Here is a 23,400-nt window from a genome sequence, read left to right on the forward strand (position 1 = left end):
CCTACTCCTTACCAGCTGGGGACCCAGGCCAATTATTTCATTTTTCTGAGCTTGATTTTTCTTCTAAAAATGGAGATAAAAATAACACAATAGCCACCTGGTTGGATGAAACCAGTTGACCAAGGCTGAGTTCCAGGCACATAATAGGTGCTCGGTAGACAACAGAGCCCCTCCCTTTAGGAGGCGGTCAGTTGTGGAGTTTCCCCCACTGAGTCCAGCAGGGCCTCTCCAAGCAGAGCCTTAAAGTGACGGGTTTTCTGATGGAGTTCTCTGGGTCTTACCACTTGCGTTATTCATCAAGAAGTCGAGGCAGGAGGGCTTTGGGTTCTGTTGGGTTCACGTAGTTCCCCTGCAGCTCCATTCCAGCCACTTCGCCATCTGTCCTTAGTGACGGACACGTCCGCTCCCTCCCTCCTCCCCGACTGTCCCACGCCGACAGTTTGTACTCTCTGGTGGGTCATCTGCTGTCTCCATGCAGCTCCCCCAGTACAACCAACCCCTGAAGGTCACAATGGCCTGGGTTCACTATCTTCCTCGAATCGTCAATTCCTTTCTTGATTTTCTTTGGCATCTTTCACTCTAAGATACAGCAGAGTAGGAGGTAGCAGGGAAGAAGAAGAAACGCTTTCTGTTTTGCTTTTACTTTGCAGGCAAGGTATGTGGTGGCATTTCACTGTCTAATGTCTGCTTTTAAGGGCATCTGCCATCTGCCCGTGACAATGGCTCCAGCCCCTTAGTCTGTGTGAGTTAGAGCCTTGCTGTGCAGGTCCCAGGAGGTAAGAGAATGGAAGTCGGCGAGGCAGCCAGAGTCTGCAGGCGGCGCTGCGACCACCCCCAGAGCGTTAGGGGGTCCGGGCAGAGCAGGGCTGTGGAGCCGGGGGTCAGAATTGTCTTCCAGCCGCCTCCTCCTTCTCTTCTGGGTCCAGGGCTCCCCGGACAGGGTCTCACCACTTCTTGGATTGAGAACCAGACGTAGAAGCAGGGACAGAAGGGAGGCAAGATGAAGCACCCCAGCAGACTTGTAACCCAAACAGCTTGTGTTTTCTGCCCTTAAACGCAGACATTCTCCTTAGTTGGCAGCTGAGTTGGCTAAGGCACGTTCAGAGTCGCGTTTTCACGGCTGGAAGTAGAATCAGAGCCAACACGTGTGGGCATTTGGGGGGTTCTGAGACGTCCACGGTGTGTGGGGGGGGCCGGGAGGGCCTGTTTTTGGGAAAAGGTCATAAGGAAACAGAGTGTCCACACTTAGAGCAGGGACGGTACACAACCCTCCAAATAACCAGGACCAACAAGCAGCATCTCCCGTGAACCACAGTTGGTGTGGGACTCGCTCAGGAAGGAGAAAAGACGGCAGAACGTAAGGTATATGCATTAGGGCAGAAAGGCTCCTTCCGGGAGGGAGCGATTCTGGTCCTGGATGTGTGGCTGCAGCCCTGCGGCTGGTTGTCGGGGCTTGGGGGGAGGTGTCCTGCGCTTGACACAAACTAGCCATCTGACAGGTAAACCCTGCCCGCCCCGTTCTTCTCAGCACATGTGAAAACATTTCTAGAAATATTTTCACCAGTAAGGATCAGAAAGGTGATTTTTCCTTATCCAAAAATTAAGTTAACTAAAATGCTTTAACTGCCATGACTAACCCTTTCCTACCCAGCTCGGCCAGAAAACAAGCGGGAGAGTTTCTGAATAGCGGAAACTCCTCCCCAAAGCGAACACTTGCCCAGCCAGGTGAGCCTTCCTATCTCAGAGTCAAGACTGAGCTGGTAGGGAATCTGGACATGCCCTTGGAGGGGTGTCTGCATTTCATCGGAGAGCAGGACTGATACGCTTGTAAGGCCCGGAAGACAAAGATGGAAGGGAAGCTTCCAGTCCTCAGACACTGGGGACAGACCTCCAGCACAGGGGCAGGGCAGCAAAGGCTCCCGACCGAGGCCAGGCTGACTCCTGCCAGGAGTGCTGAGGGCCTCCTAGGACCCTCCCTGCGCTGTTGCTGCACTGATTTGGGGGAGGGTGGGGTGGGAAGGGGCTGGACCGGGCTGGGGGCTCATCCATTTTGAACGGATTTTTTGCTCAGATTCCCAGAGCCCTCTGGCCCCTGGTGGGATTTGCCCTTCACGTTAGACCAAGACCCAAGCCAGGCATTTACCCAGAACGGCCAGGCCTGGCTTGGAGCTCGCTGCAGGCATCTGTCACCACCCACTCGCTCTGAGTCATCCCACACTTATCTGCTCAAATCGCAGAGCCTTGAAATGCGCTTTCCAGTCGGCTTTCCAACACAAATCTGGGGGAACACTCGGAAAAAGGGAGGGTCCTGGGGACAGGAGGAGGGATACGCCCCAGTCGGGCCTGGGGTGGAGTCCAGGGGCTTGGAGTACCCTGCTGGGGGCCAAGAACCCCTCCCTTCCATCTCCTGGGATAGTGTCAGGACGACCCTCCTGGCCTTGCCCGGCCCCTTGTGGTCTCACTAGCGGCCACCTGGCAGCTCCTCTTCCAGGCAGGCTGCTGGCAGAGGGGACATTGGGCCGGGCTGCTGGACTGGCCAGCTCTGTCCCCGGGAGAGACTTCTGAGGGAGGTGACTTTGAGGCCGTGGGGCTTGGGAGAGGTGGAGGCAGAGCTGCTGTCTCCATTGCTTTCTCCTCCTCGCCTCATCCCCTCTTCCCTTCAAAACCCCTGCTGGGTGCGGGAGCACCATCTACCCCACTGTCTCCTAAGCGATGAGAAAAGCCTTCAGCCAGAGCCCCAGGTGTTTGCCCCCCACCCACACTGGGATCTCCTGGGTCCTACCAGCCCGCCAAATGGAGGTTGCCAGCAGCACCTTCTGTGCCCCGAGGACCAGCTTTGCAAGAGAGGAGTCATACTCAGGGTGTGTGAGTTGGGACCAACCTGTTCCCCTCCTGCCCATTTACCTGAAAAGAAGGTCCCAAGTTCCAACCTGGTACCGTGTCTAGCAGTTCCGCCCCCCAATCAGTTTTCTCTAATTTCACTCGTGGAGAAAGATAAGGAGATCACTGTGCAGTTGCCCCAAAAAGAGAAGGATCCAGAGTATTTTTCAATAATCCCAGATGGTCTATCCAGAGTCCAGACTGAGAGCAGCTGGCTGCGCCTGCCTCATCTGAAATGCTGTCAAAAAACTGGAGTCCGGTAACATGCCCTTAACACCAAAGTCAGCCTGACATCACCCAGTCTCTGACACCGGAGGTACTTTGGGGTCTCAGTAACTGCCACTTGGACAAAATCTGGAATGCCAGTGAGTAATGATGTCCAGTTGAGATAAGCTGGCTGTGGTCGATGTTTTTCATCATGTTTAAACATCCGCCGTGTTCCCTGTGCTCGGTGATCCCTACACTTCCTACTTGGCAGGATCCTGGGGAAGGTGTGGCTGTGGAGAGGGCAGGGACTCGTGGCCTCAGCCCAGGAATGTCACTGAGCATCCCCTGCCCCCCTGCTAGGGCCCCCACTCCAGCACTCCCAGAACTGGCCTCACTCGAGCACTTTTTCTTTTTCTTTTTTTAAATTGAAGTATAGTTGGTTTACAATGTTGTGTTGGTTTCAGGTGTACAACAAAGTGATTTCAGTTACACATTTATAGATATTCTTTTTCAGGTTCTTTTCTATTATAGATTATTACAAGGTATCAACTATCTTGTAATATCTGTGTTATACAGTAGGTCCTTTTTGTTTATCTATTTTATGTATAAAATAGTGTGTATCTGTTAATCCCAAGATCCTAATTTATCCCTCCCCATCTTTCCCCTTTGGTCACCATAAATTTGTTTCCTCTGTCTGTGAGTCTCTTTCTGTTTGTAAGTAAGTTCATTTGTATCATTTTTGGATTCCATGTATTAGTGGTATCATATGATATATGTCTTTCTCTGTCTGACTTACTTCACTTAGTATGATAATCTCTGGGTCTATCCGTGTTGCTGCAAATGGCATGATTTCATTCTTTTTTAATGGCTGCATGGTATTCCATTGTATATATCTAGTCATCCGTCGATGGACACTGAGGTTGCTTCCATGTCGTGGCTATTGTAAATAGTGCTGCTATGAATCAGCACTTTTTCCATCCAACCGTCTCCACCCCACCCAGATTTCTCTCCTCTCCCTCCTAGGCCTTCAGGGTCCTCTTCTGAGATTAGCTAATCCAATAACCTACCAAATCAGAGAAGGGGTTAGTTTAATGAGTTATCTCTCCCAGTTATTTAAATACTGCCTTGACCCAAATAAAGGGTCTTGGAATAGGAAGTGGAAGCACCTTTGTAGGTTTTGTGACATCTCATTCTTGGGGGTTTACCTTTGGGAGAAATTGGGCTTCTAGTGTCCAACAAATCTTTTCTCCTGGATCTGTAGCTACTGGGTGTCTAAACTGGCTTCTGGAAGGTGAAATGCTGGCCTTTCAGACCCCAGGTGAGGAAAGAAGGGACACCCATGCCTGATCTGAAATGTGTAACAAGTACTTTGGCACCAGGAGGCCAATAGAAACGAAAAGTTTTGCTAGAAAAGAAAGTGTATAACTGGTCTGTAATACACAGTACAGATGCTCCCTGAAAATTCTGTTCCCCCATCTTGAAAAAGAATATTCAGTATCCCGGGATTAATGCCATGGGCGTGTTCCCCGGGGTCTATAGGCTGCTTGCTTTTCCTTTTCTCCCCTGTGGTATAGGGATGGGTGGTGGCTGAGCAGTCACTATGGGGTCAGCTTTATTGGCATATAGTTTACATACAATAAAATTCGCCAGCTTTAAGTATGCAATTAGATGGGTTGTGATCCGTGCACACAGTCACGTGACCACCAACACAGTCAGGATACAAACATTTCCATTCCCCCAAAAGGTCCCTTGTGTCCCTTTGCAGTCTGTCCCCTCCCCACCCCCATCTTGAGACCAAGAGTGGGTCTGTGTCTTTCCTGTGAATGTCTTACCTGTGTATCCAGCACAGGCCCAGGTGCACAGGAGCTACTTCACAGATGTTTAAATGGATAAATACGTTTTTCAGATCCCCTTGAGACTCCTGTTTCCTCCCATTTGTCCTCAGTTCTGAAAGATTGTCTGACAAGCGTTTGTTCATAAATAATTTCCACAGTTAGTCATTCCTGATACCAGCCTTCTCATCAGCATTAGATAATCATCATTACCAGAGGTGAAGACATTCCAGCTAAAAGCACAGACGCGATGTCCTGATCGCTTATGGGGTCACGGGCAAGCGTGCGATCTCCTTTCCACTCTTCAGAAGACTAGAAACACTGCCGAACATCCATTGCCACTTTCTGTTCTCTCTCACCCTAGACCAGAAATCACCCACCTACGTCACCCCACCCTCTTTGGTTTGGGGAATTTTGCTTTCTCTTGGTAATTAATGAGGAAGTCAGCACTTGAGCCGTTTAGGAGCACACCTGGAGAGCGCTCCCAAAGGCATTCTCAGTTCACAGGGACTTTCTTTCTCCCTAACTCGTCAGCAAGGGTTCAGAGCCCCTGCGTGGTGCCTCCCTGAACTGGCCTTTCTCCTGTAAGTTTGGGATGGATCTTGGCAGATCTGAGGGTGCCACCGAATCTGCCTCTTTCCCCTAATCCAAGCTCTGAGAGAGATTCTATGGTCTTCCCGCTGGGCTCAATAATCATACCATTTTGCCTCTATGTGATGGCATCTTGCCCATAAAATCAGTCATTTATTTTAAAGTAATAGCCAACATTTTCCAAATGATTGTCATGCATCACTGTAATCTCTTCATATTTTAGTTCAGCTGTATTGTGTGTTTACATACTTATACGTTAACCATAATCTAATGGGAACTCCTATGACACCCATTTTATAGATTAAAAAACTGAGGCACAGAGAAATTAAGTTTTGCAAGATTCCATGGTTTTCTGATCATCTATTGCTATGTCACAAACCACCCCAAATCGTAAAGCTGCAGCTGGGGCTCATCACGGGTCTGAGGGCTGCCAGGCTCAGCCCAGAGTTCTCCCTCAGGTTCCGCATATAGTTTCAGTCCGTTGACGCCTGAGGCCAGTGTTCTCAAGGCTCCTTCACCCTCGCAGCTTCTGCCTGGGCTGATTCACATCCCTTTCTCTGTGCTTCCACTCCACGTGGCTGGCTTGAGCTTTTCCATAGCATGGTGGATTTTTAACACAGCAGCCGGTTTCCCCTGGGGAAGATTCCAGGAGATCCAGGCATAAGCTGCAAGGCTCCTCATCACCTCACTTGGAAGTCTAAGTCACTCAAGTCCTTTGATGTTGCACCAAAGATTAAATAGACGCAAATGTATGTTGCACAGATGCCGTTTCTCACTGCTCCGGCAAAGCTCAGTGGTATGACAGTGTAGTCTGCAGGTGAGGCTGTGGGGCAGATAGACACTGCCCTGCACCATAGTTAGGAGAGCAGAATGGTCCAATCCTCAGGGGGGCACGTGGCAATATCTGTCAGAAATCATGATGCCTTGCCCTCTGAGCAGCGATCACACTATCCTAGAAACTTGAAGAACATACCGAGTTCTCACTGCAATGGCCCATGACATCGACAGGGGGCTGGTAAAACTAGAGGATTCCATGCAAAGGAGCACACCTTAGACACCAAAACCCTAAGTGTGATGCTGACAGAGCTCCTGGAGCATAGTGTATAACAGGGAGCCGTCTGTACTTAGAGGGAAAATACTTGATGTCTGCCTTTGCGTAAAGAAACCCCAACTAGACATGCAGCTGACAGTGGCCCCTTTGGGGGCACGGCAGAAGAGCCCAACTTTTCAATTGTGCATCACTTTGCACTTTTGAATCCTATGAATGTATTTTTTTATCCACACAAACAAAAATCAGTTGGATAAGATCACTGTTGCCCTCAGAGTGCTCACAGCCTTGACAGAGAGGAAATTTATACTTTAACAGCAAAAGGACAGTGTTTGGGTGGATTGATTTTAAAGGCAGTTGAGTGAGAGATGGTTTCCAGCAGACTCGACAGCAAAGGCATCGTGCATCTGTGAGACCTGAGCTAGTTCTGGAGGACGAGGAGGAGATGGGTGGGGAGGGGAAGGGCAGATCAACCCAACCTCACAGTGTGGTGCTGGCTGCTGCCTCTCAAACCGTCAGACGAGGAGGCAGGCCAACCTGCTGGCCCTGCCCACGGATCCTTGAACTCCAGTGAGAACCACTGGCTTACATCTGTATGCAGTCAAAGTGTTTTTGATTGCAGATTGTCACAACAAAGGAGTTCTGGCTTCCTGACTGCTACCTTTAAGATGATTTGTGTGTAATAACCTTGAACTTGTGGCCTTCGTGAGCCCCGGTCTGGAGTGGGGGAGGGCTAGAGGTCGGGGGGCCAGTGTACAGGCAGCAGAGTAATGCAGGGGAAGCGGGGGTAAGGCCCCATGGAAGGTTTCAGCCAACAGGGTCCCTGCTCAGCGCTGCTTTTTTCTCCAGGCTAGGCACACAGGCTGGAGAGGACCAGTTCACGTGATCTTCTGTGTCCTTTGAACCATGAAAGTGAGGCTGTGTGCAAACCAAGAGGGGACCACATGGGCCACTGGGAGTGACCCTGGCAACTCTGGTTTCCCCTCCGCCTGTGAGATGTCCTTTTCTTCTTCATGACCCTCCCCAGGGATGCACCGGTCTCCTAGGTCAGTTTAGAATAGACCTTTGGTAGTGTCGGCTCCCCACAGCTGTCCTGGAAGGTCAGGGTCCACTCACTCTAGGCACAAGGACCTGGGGTGTGGGGACCTGGCATGTGGAGCCCCATGTTTTGCAAGCAAGAGGAGGTGTCCCAAGATCTTGTAGGGGCAAAGGGCAGAGATACATGGTCCAGAGGCTCCCAGGACCAAGTGACCAAGAGTAAAAGCAGAGCAGCTGGTGATGACAGGGGACAGACAACCCCTGGGGTCCTCTGACCCTGGGAATGTCCCCACAGGACCTGACCTAGAATCCTCTGTAGTTTTTTCAATGAGAAATAAAGATCCCAAACCAGTGTAGCAGGGAGTAGATGAGAAATGGTGAGGGCACGCTCACGGAAGTGTTTCTAGTCCCACCCCGGCCCAAAGGGAGGCACGGGTAGCATGGGGACACGTTGTACACGTGGGGACACCCAGTGGCCAGGTCTTCCTAAGAGATGATGGCTTTTAACCCAGTTCCTAGAATATGAGAAGCAGGCTTTTTTCCCTCTTCCTTGAGAAAGCAAAGCTACAAACAACCCCTGTGTTTTGTACCTGACTCCCTGCTGTGGCGGCCGCTGATCTAGAAGTTTCTGCTCTTCTGGTGACTTTGGCCTCACATCCAGCATTTTTCTTCCCTCCCCTCCTTATGTAACAAGCCCTGCTCCCCCAGAACAGAATAGGTTTGTTGGTAGAAAAAACAAAACCAAAAACACTAGCAAATTCATTGTTTGGATTAGTTAACACCATGGTCTGTGGCCTTGAGCTTCTGACCAGGAACCACTAGTTACTCTGTGCGCCTTGGGCCTCCAGCCAGGCCCTGGAATCTGTCCACCCGCTCCAGACATTCTAGGGCTGCGGCTGACTCCACCCAGCACGCGAGTCCATCTGGAGCGTGAAGGCCGGAGCCCTGGCTCCAGGGTCCACACTGGCCAGCCTGGCCTGAGAGAGGGGACGCGGGCTGGCAGGCCCTCCTGCTGGCCCTCCTGCCGCCCAACCCCAGCTAGTTGTTTCATTTCCAAGTTCCACTTGCCTTGTTTGTCGTCTCTGCCGGAGACCCCCTTGACCTCAGGACCCCGAGTCTGGCACGTGCAACGCACCTGCTCCCCTGTATTTGGGAAGGACTCAGAGCTGTGTGTGCGGGAAAATGTGACCACTCCAGCTCCTGTCCTTACGTGGACCGATGATCGTGGGCCTCGTGGAGGCGCCCGAGGAAGCCCCTTAGCTGGATTGCAGGCTCCCCTCTGTCTCCTGTAGTAACGACAGGAGGCGGGTGGTTGAGGCCGTGTGATGGGTGGTTGGTTGGCTGATGGAACTGCGGCCTCCCTGCATGTTTGCTGCTATTACTTTCTTTTTGTTGTTTAATAGACCTTTTTTTGAGGGGGGGAGCGGTTTTAGATTTACAGTACAAGTGAGCAGAAAACACAGAGAGCTCCCATGCACCCCCTCCCCTCCCCACCAGTGCCCCCCAGTATTACTGTGGTACCTTTGTCACAGTGCATGAGCCTCTATTTTTTTTTGTAAGTCTGATACATTTATTTACTTATTATTTTAAAAATTGAAGTGTAATTGACCTACAACACTATGTTAATTCCAGGTGCACAACATAGTGATTCACTATTTCTATATATTACAGAATGATCACCAGCAAGTTTGATGTTTTACATTAAAATGGTCACATCACTCTTTTCAATGTATCACCTGGAATCCAAAGGCTATACCACTTTGATATCTGTCATAAACCATTAAAAAAATTAACATCTTCTTTAACGTAGGAGTTTTACAGTGTCACCTTCTCGAGCTTATTTCTGTGTGCACCCCCACATAATTATATCCTAATATATTGTATTTTAATGTTCGAAAATCTTTAGTAGGTAATCCTGTTACTGAATGCAAATTCCTGTGCCCAGCACACAGTACAGCAAAATAAACTAAAACATTGAAGTTTGGAACAGAGAAAGGCTTATTGCAGGTCCGAGCGAGGAAAACGGGAGGCTCGTGCTCGAAAACCCCAAACTCCACGAGCCTCTATTAATAACATTATTATCACTAGAAGTCATAGTGTACGTTGGGTTCACTCTTAGTTTTGTACATTTTATAGGTTTTGACAAATGTGTAGTGACATGTATCCATCATTACAGCATCAGAGTAGTTTTATTATGGCCCTAAAAGTCCCCAGTGCTTGGCCTGTCCATCCCTTCTACCCCCATCCCCGGGCCACTACCACTTACAAACGTCTATCCTGCCACCTCTGGTCCTCAGCCCAAGGTGCACCACCAGGGGGCAGTGTGACCTGTCGCCGCCTTGGGGTTCAACCTGAGCATGTGGAAGGGAGCCCTGTCATTTCAGTGCAGGATGGACGAAATTTGAGGGTCTGAGGGACTTTGGAGGAGCTCCAGGGTTCAGACCCAAACACCTCCCGTCTCAGATGAAGAAACCGAGGACCAAAGATGGAAAGTGAGTTTCCAGTCAGCGCAGCTGTTGGAACAGGAATCGGTGTTCTGGCCTACCTTAGAGAGGGCATAGGCTCAGTTCAGCTTCTTTGTTTTGACAGCAGGAGCTAAATTAGTAAAAAGGGCCAAAAAATACATTTTACAAAGAGCTAGCCATTTCGCCATGTTGAATGTCATTGTTAACCTGCACTGTGAGGGACTGTGGCCCAAAATGGGGTCCCTGCAACCCTCAGTGGTCCCTGGGCTCTGAGGGAGGGTGCTGTGTACCCCCATTGCATTCCTGTTCTGAGAACTCTGATTTCCCACGCGGAGCTGCCCAGCGTGTGCCCGACATGTGCTCGATGTGCCCTCAGCGCCCTGCCCTGGAAGGACAGGGAAGTGGGCAGATACTGTCTCCTGGACCCGCTGATCTCCCTGGACCTGCCGCATACGCCTTTGGCCAGGAGCACCTGGAGCCCTTCTGTGCAGAGCACCCACCAGCCTTCAGTTGGCAGCAGGACTCTGAGGTTTTTGTGGTTCCCGGAAGTTCCCAGGGCAGCTGCTCACCCTCATGGCCAGTCCCACAAGTGTGGAGGAATCCCAGGAAGTAACAAATTCACACAAAGCCAAAGGATGACAAAGGGCAAACTGGAACAAGAGCTTTGTCACTGGATGCAAAGACGCCAGCAGAACCTAAATTAGAGGATGGACGTGTACAGCAATCATAGCCGACGCTCACTGTGTACCCAGGACGGCCAGGCCCATCGCACTGTGACTCTGCAGGACAGTGGTCAGCATCGAATATGATGGAAACATGAGCTGCAAGGTCAAAGTCAGCTAGAGAGAGTACGGTGTGATAGAAAGAGATCTTGGCTAGAAGCTGCAAGGCCAGGATTTGCTTCTGGCTGGGTTATGACTCTACCATGTAGCTTGGAGAAACTCGCTCAAATCTCTCTGGACACCTGTGACCCCACCTGTAATGGATGATTTCTGACTTTTTCCATCTGCAACATCCTCTGGCTGCACTGTTTCCCTGGATTAGGTATTAGGAGACCAGGGGGTCTGCAGCAGGCCTGGGCCAGCGGGGTACAGGTGCTGGCAGTTACCATGCTGGAGGCATCTGGGTGGGCAGTTGCCCCCCAGGCACAACTGCTGTTCTTGGTCTGGGGTGGCCCAGGGCTGCTGGGGTTGGCAGGACCCTTGGTGGGTCAGAGCTGCAGTCCCATTGTTCAGAGGGCCAGGGGAGGGACGGATAGGGTTGGATGAAAGGGAAGGAGGTAAGGAATTGCCCACCTCCCATGACAGTGAAGAGATGTGATTCTCTGTCTCTTTTCTTTGTGCAAATTTCTGGGCTCAAAGTACAAAGAGAGGTCAGAGGACTTCAGCCAGGACAGAGGGAAACAGATGGTGCTTGTCCCTGTCCACTCTTGGGGCGTCTAGGAGGACAGGGTGTCACCTCCTCTCTGAAGTCTACCTGCCCTGCTTCAGAGTGCATGCACTACACAATTGTTCAGACATTTTTGTCCACAACGCAGTAAGATGGATGTTTTAGTCAGAGTTTGTGTGTGTGTGCATCTGTGTGTGAATACCTAAAACAAAAATTTTGGGGAACGGTGAGATGCAGCCTTGTTTTATTCTAATTTATATTTCGGTGGTTATATAATCCATTAAATCGACTTCAGGATCTGTTGACAGGTTAGGACCATTAGTTAGAAAGTTGTGGCCAAATGCTTCGGGGGGAGCAGGTTTAGTCCAGGATGAAAGTGGGGGTGGGCCAATAAAACCGCCCCCTTCGGTGCACCCCCTTAGTGCGGGAAAGCCTCGGTTCTTTCTAAGTCCGTGGCGTTTGTGTCTTTCCCTGAACTCCTTGTGCTGCAGGCGGGGGCCCAACAGGTAGGGATGGAAGAATCCCCGGGCACCTGCTGAAATGTTTACGAAGAATCTTTTGAGAAACGGTTTTGTAAACATGGACATTGGCTGCTCTGAAGACGCTGAGCTGGAAGCCGTGTGGACTTTGGCTCCTGGGCCAAGTCCCAGAGCCACACTGGGTAGGTGGCTGAGAGCAGAAATCAGGTCTCCAAGCCCTGACTCTTGCATAAGACCCCCTGCGTGGAGGAGGGCGTATCTTGGAGCTGCCAGCAGCGCTGTGACCTTATAAACATGTTCCCTCGGGCCCAGTTTTATTCTCGTTCGAGGTGCCCCTCCTGCTCAGACCAAAACTGTGTGATTCTTTTCCCTGCGGAACCCACGCTGCCTGTGGGGCGCCAGGCAGGCGGTGGGGAGGCAGCTTTCGGGGGCCGTTTGGGTCCGGGGGCAGACCCAGCAGCATCTCCACGTTCCCTCGTGGCTGCTTTTTTCCTTTCTGGAGACGACTTAACATACAGGAGGCCCGATGACCAGCGTCACCCGGCTGGCCGGGCAGCGCGTGGCACCCACGGAGGGTCAGCACCAAAGCTGCCACGGTCTTGGGGTGGGGCGAGGGCTGGCATTTTGTCTGTGGGTAAATAGACCCTCTCCAGAAACCCAGTGCTGGTCTTTGCAGACCCTGTCTTAAGGCCTGTCTCAGTAAAATCGTGGAATTTCAGAGTTGAAAACAGCCTAGAAATTAAGAGCCGGCTGTCCCCTCACACACGGCCGCTTCTCCGTCTACCCTTGCCTTGAGAAGGCCCGAGCGCCCGCGAGACCCCATTAGGACGGCGTTCCCTGACCGGAAGGTCTTGGTGCTTCATTAGTGGTTTGTGCTTCGGGGAATAACCTTATTAGCACCGTTTCCAGCGTCAGTGTTGTTTGTGGAAAGACAGACTCCCATCTGAGTCCATCTGTTGTCTGGGGGTGGAGGAGCACGGCGCCGCGTGAACCAGCTGCGGTCCTTGCTGTCCTGACCGTGGTGGGCGGGGCGGGCAGGCGCGGGTTCGCCCCGCGTCACCACAGCTGGCGGAAACTCACACGGCTTCCCCAGCGAGCGCCCGGGAACAGGTCCTGCCAGCACACAGGGGACACTGCAACGGGAGCGCGAGACTTTCCCAGCCTGCGCCTCTCCTCACACGTTGTAAATCTTCTTCCATGACGGTAAAAGTAGGCCGATTTGGGCTGTTTCCTGTTTTTCTCCGAACCTGCAGGAGAGAAGACCTTGCACACCCGTCTTTTCCTCTCATCCAGCCATTTCCTTTGGGGTTTTCGAGGCCCTTGACAAAGTGAGGGCTCCGTGTGTGCAGAGACCCTCTCCCCCGCTGACCCAGTGGGCTCCACTCGTCCTCCCAGGGACAGCTGAATGTCTGTCAGCTGCTGCCTTCCTGCAGTCAGACTGCCACCCACGGGCAGTGCCCACCAGCTCCGGGGTGAAGGGGTCTGGGTTTCTGCATCAGCCAGGGCTCCAGAGACAGAACCAAGGGGAGAGTGAGAGACACATACTCTGTGCTACGTATTTGCTCTTAACACACACACGTGTGTTATATAGATCTTTAGTATCTATTATCGCATATTAGTATATTAAGTATACAGTATGTATACAGTATGTATACTTAATATACATATTAACCAACAGCATAATTGCACACACTGCATACTTAATATAGATATTAACCAATAGCATCAATTATATATATTACATATTATATTAACTTGTCATTAAGTTATACATCACTATATTATATTAATTGATATGTTCTTTATATTATAAATATAATTATAATATTAAAATAATATTATGTGGTAAGGGATTTGTTTTAAGGAATTGGCTTATGCATCTGTGGGAGCTGGTAAGTCCTAAATCCACAGGTCAGGCTGGCAGGCAGAAACTCAGGCCAGAGATGCTGCTGAGATCTTGAGGCAGAGTTTCTTCCTCTTTTGGAAACCTCAGTTTGTGCTCTGAGGCCTTCAGCTGAGTGGACGAGGCCCAGCCGCAGTACGAGGGCATCTCCTGCACTTAAACTCAGCGGATTACAGGCGCCGCCCTCGTCCACAGGTACCTTCACAGCAGCGTGTAGGTTAGTGCTGGTTAAGCCATCCGATGCTGTGTTCTGGCCAAGCTGACACATAAAATTAACCATCACAGGTTCTCTGATGGGATTCAGTCCATGGAGCCCAAGGCTCTCTCCCCTATAACATAACCCTCCTCCCATCACCAGACCTGGGCCCAACGTGCCACCTGTGGAGATGGATTGTCCTGGACTGAGGCAGCACCTGCAGCCTAGGCCGTGTATGACGGGAGCTGAGGAGACGCCTGCTGGTGGTCTCTGGGGTGGTGGCTGACACGGACCAGGCCACCTGGCTCCTCACTTGTGTCCCCTGGGCCCCGGGCACACACCTCCCTGCTGACCATGCGCTGACCCAGGGCCCCTGCAGCCTCCACCCAGGCTGTTCCCCCCCAACTCCCTCCTTCCAAGACAGACAGGCTGGAAGACGACAAGAACCTTGGTGCATCCAGGTTTCTGATCCTCAGTGATCAGCAGAGGCTGGACTCGGCCTGGCCTGGGAACAATTAATTGCCTTTAAGCGGTCACTTTGGGGGACTAAACTGGGAGGGCACGGAGAAGGTGCCTGGGGATGTGAATCGGGGCCCCCAGGCATCTCTCAGCACAAGGCCCACTTCCCTCTGCACAGCGTCCTCAGCCATTGAGCCAGGAGGCCGCGGGGACCTTCCAGGTTTCCATTTATCTCTGGTCAAGCAAAGGCTGCCCACAAGGCCAGGCCCAGCCGCGGCCTCTCAGTGAGGAGAGCCCCTGGGAGTGGCCTGCTCTGTGTGATCCCGCCTCAGCCCGCCGGGCACCGCTCATTAACCAGCCTGCCTTCTGCTTGGGGAAGGGATAAAGACCGCTCTCTGATTATGAGGAGGGGCAGCTGGTGTCTTTGCAGAAGCTCTTCACCTGATCTCAGGCCCAGGTGGAGCGGGAGAGACTGCCTGGCTTCCCAAGTTGGCAGCTGCCCCGGGGGACGCCCTGAGCCCTCTCCATGGCCGTGATGGGTGCGTCCTCGGCCGGTGCTCCTCCCAGTCCCTGAGCCTGTGTGAGGGCTCACACTCTGGGAAGGGCCTTGTTTTGCGTCATCCGATCTGGTCTTCACCACACTGCCCTGCAATACAGGAGGCACTGTAGCCTCATTTCACAGATTGAGAAACTGAGGCCTGTGGAGGCTGGAATGATTTGCTACATGCCAGAAGTCAGGGGAGAGCTGTGGGAGGATGGGGGCTTCTTGACCACTCTGGTCTAGGGATACTGAAGCTACTGGTGTTGAGAAAAGAGTTTCCTGTCTGGAGCTGCTATGGAGCCAGAGAGGCTGCTGGGTGAGGCGCTGGGAACGCGGTGGGACAGGGCGCTTCCTGAAGGCCGGGGAGGGTCAGGCTGCCAGACTCCTGCCTTCCTCTCGGAGAAAGGCCTGCTCACCACGGGGGCTGAAGCACCTTCCTTCCTGCGGTTGGTCAGTAACATCACATCAGACCAAGTCCTGAGGTCATGGCCATCGGGGGCAGGGAAGGAGCTCCCAGGCAGCTGCATGAATCAGCTGGGACCACCAGGTGAGGGAAGGCAGGAGGGGGGCCACGGGAGAGAAAAAGAGTGGTTTTCTTTTCTTGTTTTACACCAGGACGTCTCTCAGACTGCAGTCAGAAACCCTGATGTCCTCTGTGGAAAATAAAGAATTCTGGAACTTCTCTGGGAGCTAAGTTGAGGCCTTCCCTCATTTGGCCCCTGTCCCTCCCCTGTCACCGAGTTCCAGTGATTCAGGGTTGGTTCCTTATTTTTCCGAGAGTGATTACATAATGTGCCTGTTCTCAAAGGCTCCAACTGACCGTGGCTCTGGTCACCACCCCCCGCATTGGTAGCAAGAATTGCCCGTGTGGCAGTTCTGAGGGACTGAGCAAAAGCCACTCCACCTGGAGATGCCTCACTCGTGCCTCCCGCCTGAAGGGCTCGCCGAGGCCCTCGAGACAGGGGTGAGGGGGTGCGAGCAGCTCCCCTGAGCTGGGGGCCAGAAGCTGGGGAGTGGCAGGGGCTCCATGTGTGAACCTGAGGGCTCAGGCCCAGGGCTCACGGCTTTCTAGAATCACGCTGGACACCTACGGGATGCACCTGGTGCGGTGCTAATGACCCAGGTGCTTAGTTAGGATTGACGGACCTGAGAACTCAATTGAGAAACTAGCAGTTAGTACTTAAAAAGCAGATCAAGACATGAGTTAGGGTAGGAAGCCAGGTGTGCATCTGGGTCACAAGCTCCTCACCTATGAAGCATCGCCAAGAAGTGAAGGGCTCAGCCTCGTCCCCCCCGTCGGTGGAGCCTCTGTTTCTGGAGACTCCGCCCAGAGCTGTGAGAGCAGTGGAGAGTATTTGGTTGTTTGAGAGGAGGAGAAAGTCTTTTTTATTATGACTAACACAGGAGGGAGCAGAAGCATTTTCTCCTCCATCCAGCGGTAGTCCTTTAAAACGCTCCTGGCCCTGCCTGCTGCTTAGTTCGACAGAGACTGTGAGCGAAAGGCATCTTCTGAAATTATCTAGTTAAACCCTCTCATTTGACGGAAAACTGGATTCAGACGTGCCCATGATTCCCCCCAGATCTCCAGAGAGTAAACCACAGCGCTGGGGCTGGAGCCTGGCCTTCTAGCTCCGTCTCTGTGACCAGGTCATGTTCTTACGTGCCGGAGGAATGCGGGCTCATGGTGCCCAGGCCACGCCTGGGGTCAGCTGTCCGCAGCCCTGGCAGCACTGGGTGCCGCGGACGCCCTGTCGGCTCAGGTCTGCACAGCGGGAGCGGAGCGTGAAACCATCCTCGATGTGTTCCTTCCTTGGTGGGAGTCAAGCCACTGGTAATTGCACAGGAATGTTCTGTGGTGACCCTGGCATCTAAAAGCCCTAGCTGGCCCTCCAGTGCAGGCTGTAGGCCCGTGACATCGGCAGCCTCTGTGTTTGCACTTTTGTCAGGGCTCTGTCTGGGGTGTTCCAGCTGCAACAACAAAGGAGTTCTGTAAGACAAAGCATCAGAAATGCTGAAAGGGCAGAATGATATCTGATCGACACACCTGCTACCAAGACGGAAACAGGAGAAATTTGCATGAAGAGCCCTGTATCACCACAGCCTCTGATACTGAGTGGTTTTTTGTCCCTGGAGCTGAGACATCCGAGGAGGTGGGAGTGGGTGGACCTGGGCTATAGGGCCTGCTTGCTGCTGGTTGGCATTGGGCAAGTGGCTTAACCTCTCTGACCCTCAGTATCTTCATCTGTAGGTCTGGATGATGCCACTCGCCTTTCCTACTTGGAGGGGCTGCTCTGAGGACCAAATGAAGCAACGACTGGGAGTTTTAAGGACATGAGTGGCAAGTTACTGACAGCTCTGCTGCTGCTACCTTACTTTTTTGTGTTAGGCTTTTGGCTTTCGCCTGAAGTTCTGAACAGGGGCAGGGATGGGGGCTTGAATGAGCTACTTTTAAGGTCGGCTCATATCTTGGGGATTTTCTCAAACCTGGGGCTTTTCTCTTCAGTCCTATTGCTTTCCTGACAGGGGACAGGGGACTGTCAGCCCAAACCCTGAAATTCACTTTCCCCAGCGACCCTGCTACTCCTCTGCACGTGGTCGAGGTCGAAAATACAGCGTGTGCAGCTGAGGACAATTCCAGAGGACAAAGCTGTCTCTTAGCAGAAATCACATCTTGAACATCTCTTGGCACCTCAACACGGCCCAGTGAAATGCTCACCCAGGGCTCAGGGAGGGCCTGCCTGTCTGCCAACGGGGAGAGGAAGTCCAGGGGCAGCGAGTTGTGGACAGAGCAGTGAGGGAGACCTGGAGCTCCGGTGGGAGTTTAAACTTTAGAAATCCTATGAGCAGGGCAAGCTCCCAGAGACTGGCCTTCTGGAATGCCAGCCCAGCTAAGAGGCCAGGCCCCAGTTATGCTCGCGGTCACAGCTGCAGTCAGAGAGTTTCCCACACCCCACCTCCAAGGTGCACAGTTTCCTGGTGAGCTCAGGGAGGTGAGAGCCGAGATTAGCATCGTGGAATGTGGGGTGGGGGAGCCTTCCAGCAACGCCTGCTGCTGGTGCCAAAGGACTTCGCTACGGGGATGCTTGACTGAGCGAAACACACTGCGCGGCGATCCTCTGTGAGCTCGCTCTGGGCGGGATGAGCTGCGGGGGACCAGCCATGGGCTGGCCCGGAGCCTCAGGCAGCCTGGGATGGGGGTGAGACCTGCGTCCTGGTCTGACTGCCTTGGCCTGAGTCACTTAACCACCAGGGTGAAGTCGCTAGAGCATGATGGTTCCGTGAGGAACAAACGAGTGTGTGTGAAAGGGCTTTCGCGTGCAGAAACTGCTATGCTGAACAAATGTTCGAGGGTAATGATTATTTGAAACCAGAGAGGAATGTACTCATTAAAAAGGGAGATAAGCGCCCACACCTGGTTCCTCCTCCCCTCGTGAACTGCAGCCATGCGGGGCCTGCCCATTCGCTGGCCCATCAGCACAGACCCTGTGCCCAAACACGTGCTGCCCAGGCCAGGGGTGCTCCATCCACGTGCGAATTCAAACACTTTTGCACACCTGCTGCGTGCACACCAGGCAGAGAAGAGCAAGGTGGATACTTCCCCTGGCCCTTGACCGGTGCACAGTCCACGTAGGGAAAGAGGCTGATAAATGACTGTAACACAGCACGATAAGTCCTGTAATAAAGGTACATCTAAGGTGCTGTAGGAATATGGATAAGATAATTAATTCTGCCTGGGGTGGGGGGGTCCCAGTCAGAGATAATATCTGAATGGGGCTTTGCAAGAGGGTGGGAGTTTGCCCCATGAACCAGGATTGAGGGTTGGGGAGTGGGGGTGGATGGGCAGGGGGAGCAGCCCGACCCAGCGGGAGGAAAGGGCTTGGAACTTTGGAGACGGGGGCCAGCAGCCAAGTCATATCCTGCCTGGGCCAGGTTTCAAGCTAGAGGCTGGTGCAGCCCTGCAGGGGCCAAAGGGAAGCCAAAGGGGTCTGTTTTCCCCAGGAGGGGGTTGGACGGGTAGCAAAGAGGGGCCTTGAACTGACGTGTTTGAAGACTTGAGACAGCATTCCAGGCAAAGTGTCCACAGACACGGCTGTGTTTTAAAAACTGTGAAGAGTGGAGAGGGTATAGCTCAGTGGCAGAGTGCGTGCTTAGCACGCACAAGATCCTGGGTTCAATCCCCAGTACCTCCATTAAAAAAAATGTTTTTTAATAAATAAACCAAATTACACCCCTCCCAAAAAAAACAGCTTAAAAAAAAAGAAAGAAAACAAAAAGAAGAGGGAAAAGAAGATTAAAAAGAAAAAATAAAAACAGAACAAAAAATGTTGAAAAATAACAACAAAAAAGAAAGTTTTTAAAGTTAAAAACAAGAAAAAGAAACCTGTAAAGAGTCTGCCTGGGCTCTTGCTAAAAGAAGGAGATGGGCGCAGAGCACATCAGAAATAAGGCTGCGGGGGTTGGCAAACCCACAGGGCCTGGATGGGACCCGCAGGGCCCAGCCGAGAGCTCCTGACTGTGACTCCTCCCAAGACTAACCCATCTGGGCTGCCTCCTGAACCGCCATGAGGCCTGCACCGCACGGCAGACCCATCAGCTCACCTCTGCAGTGGGACCCAAGCTCCCCAGGTGATTCTAAAGTGCAGCCAGCCTGAGCGGCTGAGTTTGGGATCTGCATCCGGAAGAGCTCACCAGCATGTCCCCGTTGACAAGGTGTGGGAGCCGTTGCCTAGGCTACGGTGGAATCCCCAGGACTCGGGGGGAGGGGCTGGCATAGTGAGGCCACGGTCTTGGGGATCACTCTCCAAGCAGAGGTTTGCAGATGGTTGGAAACAAGCCAGGTTGAAAGGCAGGGAACAACCAGGAAACCCAAAGAGGGCAGGACAAAGGACAGGGCAGACCTGGACCCGAGCAGCAGAGGGGTGGGGGGGATGGAGTGGGTTGAAAAAAAGGTTAGACACACAGAAAACTACAAAATGTTGCTGAAAGAAATTAGAGAAGACACAAACAAATGGAGTGACATCCCATGTTCATGGATTGGTAGGCTTAATATTGTTAAGATATCAGTAATACCGAAAGACATCTACAGGTTCAGTGCAATTCCTATCAAACTCCCAATGGCATATTTTTGCAGACATAGAAGAAAATCCATGTTAAAATTTGTGTGAACCCTCAAGGGTCCCCAAGTAGCCAAAACAATCTTGGGGGAAAACAAAAGAACAAAGAGTTCTCACACTTCCTAATCTCAAAGCTTATTACAAAGCTCCAATCATCAAAACAATGTGGTATTGGCATAAAAAGACATATAGACCAATGAAATAGAATCAAGAGCCCAAATAGACACCCTCCCACATGAATATGGCCAACTGATCTTCAACAAGAGTGCCAAGACCATTCACTGGGGAAAGATAGTCTTTTTGGAATTTGGATAGCCACATGTGAAAGAATAAAGTTGGACCCTTACTTTATTATACCATATACAAAATTTGCAGTAGTTCCCCTTATGCACAGGGGATATGTTCCAGGACCCCCAGAGGATGCCTAAAACCATGGATAGTACTGAACCCTATATATGCGATGCTTTTTCCTATCTATCTTACTTACGATAAAGCTGAGTGTATAAAGCAGGCAGAGTAAGACAGTGTCCAAATTGCCAGCATCACCGCTCTTGCACTTTGGAGCCATTATTAAGCAGAATAAGGGTTACTTGAAAACAGGCACTGTGATACTGCAGCAGTCGAACTGATAATGGAGAAGGCTACTAAATAAATGGGGGGGTAGCATATATGCAGCGTGGGATACCCTGGTCACAGGGATGGTTCACGTCCCAGGAGGGACAGAGCGGCACGGCACAAGATTTCATCAAGTCACTCAGAATGGTGCAAAATTTAAAATTTGTGAATTGTTTATTTCTGGAATTTTCCATTAACTATTTTCAGACCTGAGTTGACCTTAAGCAACTGAAACCTTGGAAAGCAAAACTGCTGATAAGGGGGGAACTACTGTAACTCAAAATGGATCAAAGACTTAAGTATTGAGCTAAAACTCTGAAACTCAGAAAAAAACATAGGGGGAAAGCTCTGTCACATTAAATTTGACAAAGATTTCTTGGATATGACACTAAAAGCATAGGCAGCGAAGTAAAAATAGATCAACTGGACAACTTCAAAATTAAAACCTTCTGGGGGCCAAAAGACACTGTCAGAGTCAAAGGCAACATACAGCAGAGGAAAAAAATATTTACAAATAAAAGGTTAACATCCATATTCTATAAAGAACTACCAGTTCAACAACAAACAACCTGGTTAAAAAATGGTCAAAGGGTTTCTTGAATAGACATTCTTCCAGAGAAGTTATACAAGTAGTTTACATTAGGACAAGGGAAATGGAAGCCACAGTGCGCTACCGTCGCACACCCACTGGGACGGCCACCATAAAAACAAAAACGGAAACCGAACAGAAGATGACAAGTGTCGGTGAGGATATGGAGAAGATGGAGACCTTGTGCACGCTTGGTGGGAATGTAAAAAGTGCAGCTGCTATAGGAAACAGCATGGTGGTTCCTCAAAAACATTAAAAATAAAATTACTGTAGGATCCAGCAGCTCCGCATCTGGGTAGGTACCCAGGAGAATTGAAAGCAGGGTCTGAGAGAGATTTGTACACCTATTATATTAGTTTTCTGGGGCTGCCATAGCAAAGTATCACAAACTGGGTGGTTTAAACAACAAAAATGTATTTTCTCACAATTCTAGAGGCTAGAAGTCCAAGGTCAAGGCGTTGGCAGGGTGAGTTTCTTCTGAGACCTCTCTCCTTGGCTTATCAATGGCCACCTTCTCCCTGTTTCCACATGGTCTTCCTCTGTGTCTGCCTCCCAGTCTTCTCTTTTATAAGGACACCAGTCACTGGACTGAAGTCATTTTAGAGTAATCACTTCAACCTGTGCATTTGCTGGGGGGCACACAGGTCAACCTTAGCACTTCCGTTCATAGCAGCATTATTCACAGTGGCCAGAAGGTGGAAGCAACACAAGTGTCCCTTGATGGATGAACAGAGAAACAAATGTGGTCCATCCATACAATGGAACATTACTCAGCCTTTAAAAGGAAGGGAACCCTGACATGGGCTACAGCGTGGATGAACCTGAGGACATGGTGCTCAGTGAAATAGGCCAGTCACCAGAAGACAAATAGCGGACGATTCCACTTATGTGAGGTCCCTAGGGTCATCACATTCACAGAGCCAGGGAGCAGAACTGCGGAGGACGGGGGGCATGTCAGCGGCTTGGGGAAGGGGCTGGGGAGTCACTGTTGAATGAGTGTAGAGTTTCAGCTTGCAAAATGGAAAGGGCTCCGGAGGTTGGCTGCTCAACAGTGTGAATGTGCTTAACACCACTGAACTGCACACTTAAAATGGTTAAGATGGTAAATCTTGTGTTACATGTATTTTACTACAATTTAAAAAAAAAAGGAAGAAAGAGAAGAAAAGAAAGGGATGCAGCAGGTTCTCCAGTCCAGGTGGGGTTTGTTCCTGGGATGTGGAGCTGTTCACCGGCCAAGATACTGGAGGACAGAGGGTGACATGATGACTTCATTTCAGACATGACGAGTCTGCAGCGAGCTACTCCCCCAAGGCCACTTCTCTGGACCACAATGTCATCAGGCTTTACTGACCACTTTGCCCCAGCTGTCAGCACCCCCACTCGACACCCCCACCCCCATCCCACCCCGCCCACACCGCTGGCCCTGTCATCTGTCCCAGGAGGACGCACATCCTTGCACCAGGTTCAGGTCATGAGATGAAGTCCTGCCCGTCGGTCACTCCCCGAAGCCCCGAGATGGGCTCTGTTCTCCCCTCCCCCGCTTTCCTCTCCTGCTCTTTCCCTTCCTGCCTCTAGTCCTGGCCTCCTTAGTCTCCCTGCTCCTTCCCTGGGGCGATGGGAGGAAGGGAATGTGCAGAGAGGTCAGGATCTGCGAGCAGCTGGCATCTCTACCCCTTCGGTTACCTTCTTGGCCGTCCTCATTCATCCCCAGTGGTTGGCATTGGAGGGAGACTCAGGAGGGGATGGCGATGCACACGCAGAGCCATGTGGGCCCCTGGATGAGGCCAGGCGGGCACAGGAGGGCCCAGGTCATTGACTTCGTGCTCTCTTTCTGTCCTAGGACCTGAGTGCCTTTGCCATGCCGCTCCTGGATGGAGACCTGGAGAGTTCAGAAAAGCATTCTTCTCGCAAGGTAAGGCCACTTCCTCACAGCTTCTCACGGCTCACTAGAGCTGCCACTGAGGCAAGACTCCCTCAGCACGAGTCCTAGTGGGGACCCTCAACTGCCTTTTTGTCCCTGGCTGGAACGAACGTCAGCACCTGCTCAGCAAATC

General features: G+C 51.5%; 1 protein-coding gene and 1 long non-coding RNA gene across 4 annotated transcripts in view; one reads left to right on the forward strand and one right to left on the reverse strand.

Moving 5' to 3' along the window:
• The window catches only part of PRKAG2 (protein kinase AMP-activated non-catalytic subunit gamma 2), a 242,027-nt gene that overhangs the window by 49,881 nt on the left and 168,746 nt on the right, over positions 1-23,400 (forward strand). For all 3 annotated transcript variants that reach the window (XM_072964204.1, XM_072964203.1, XM_072964202.1), the window contains exon 2: positions 23,187-23,258. In XM_072964204.1, the coding sequence (XP_072820305.1) occupies positions 23,187-23,258 (72 nt within the window). The remainder of the gene's footprint in view (positions 1-23,186; positions 23,259-23,400) is intronic.
• On the reverse strand, positions 14,803-19,742 carry LOC140697514 (uncharacterized). The gene is made up of 3 exons (XR_012074651.1): positions 19,628-19,742; positions 16,278-16,996; positions 14,803-15,681 (listed from the first exon to the last, which is right to left on the reverse strand). It is a non-coding gene; the product is annotated as an uncharacterized lncRNA (long non-coding RNA).

Source organism: Vicugna pacos, chromosome 7 (assembly GCF_048564905.1).
Source record: "Vicugna pacos chromosome 7, VicPac4, whole genome shotgun sequence".
NCBI lineage: Eukaryota > Metazoa > Chordata > Mammalia > Artiodactyla > Camelidae > Vicugna > Vicugna pacos.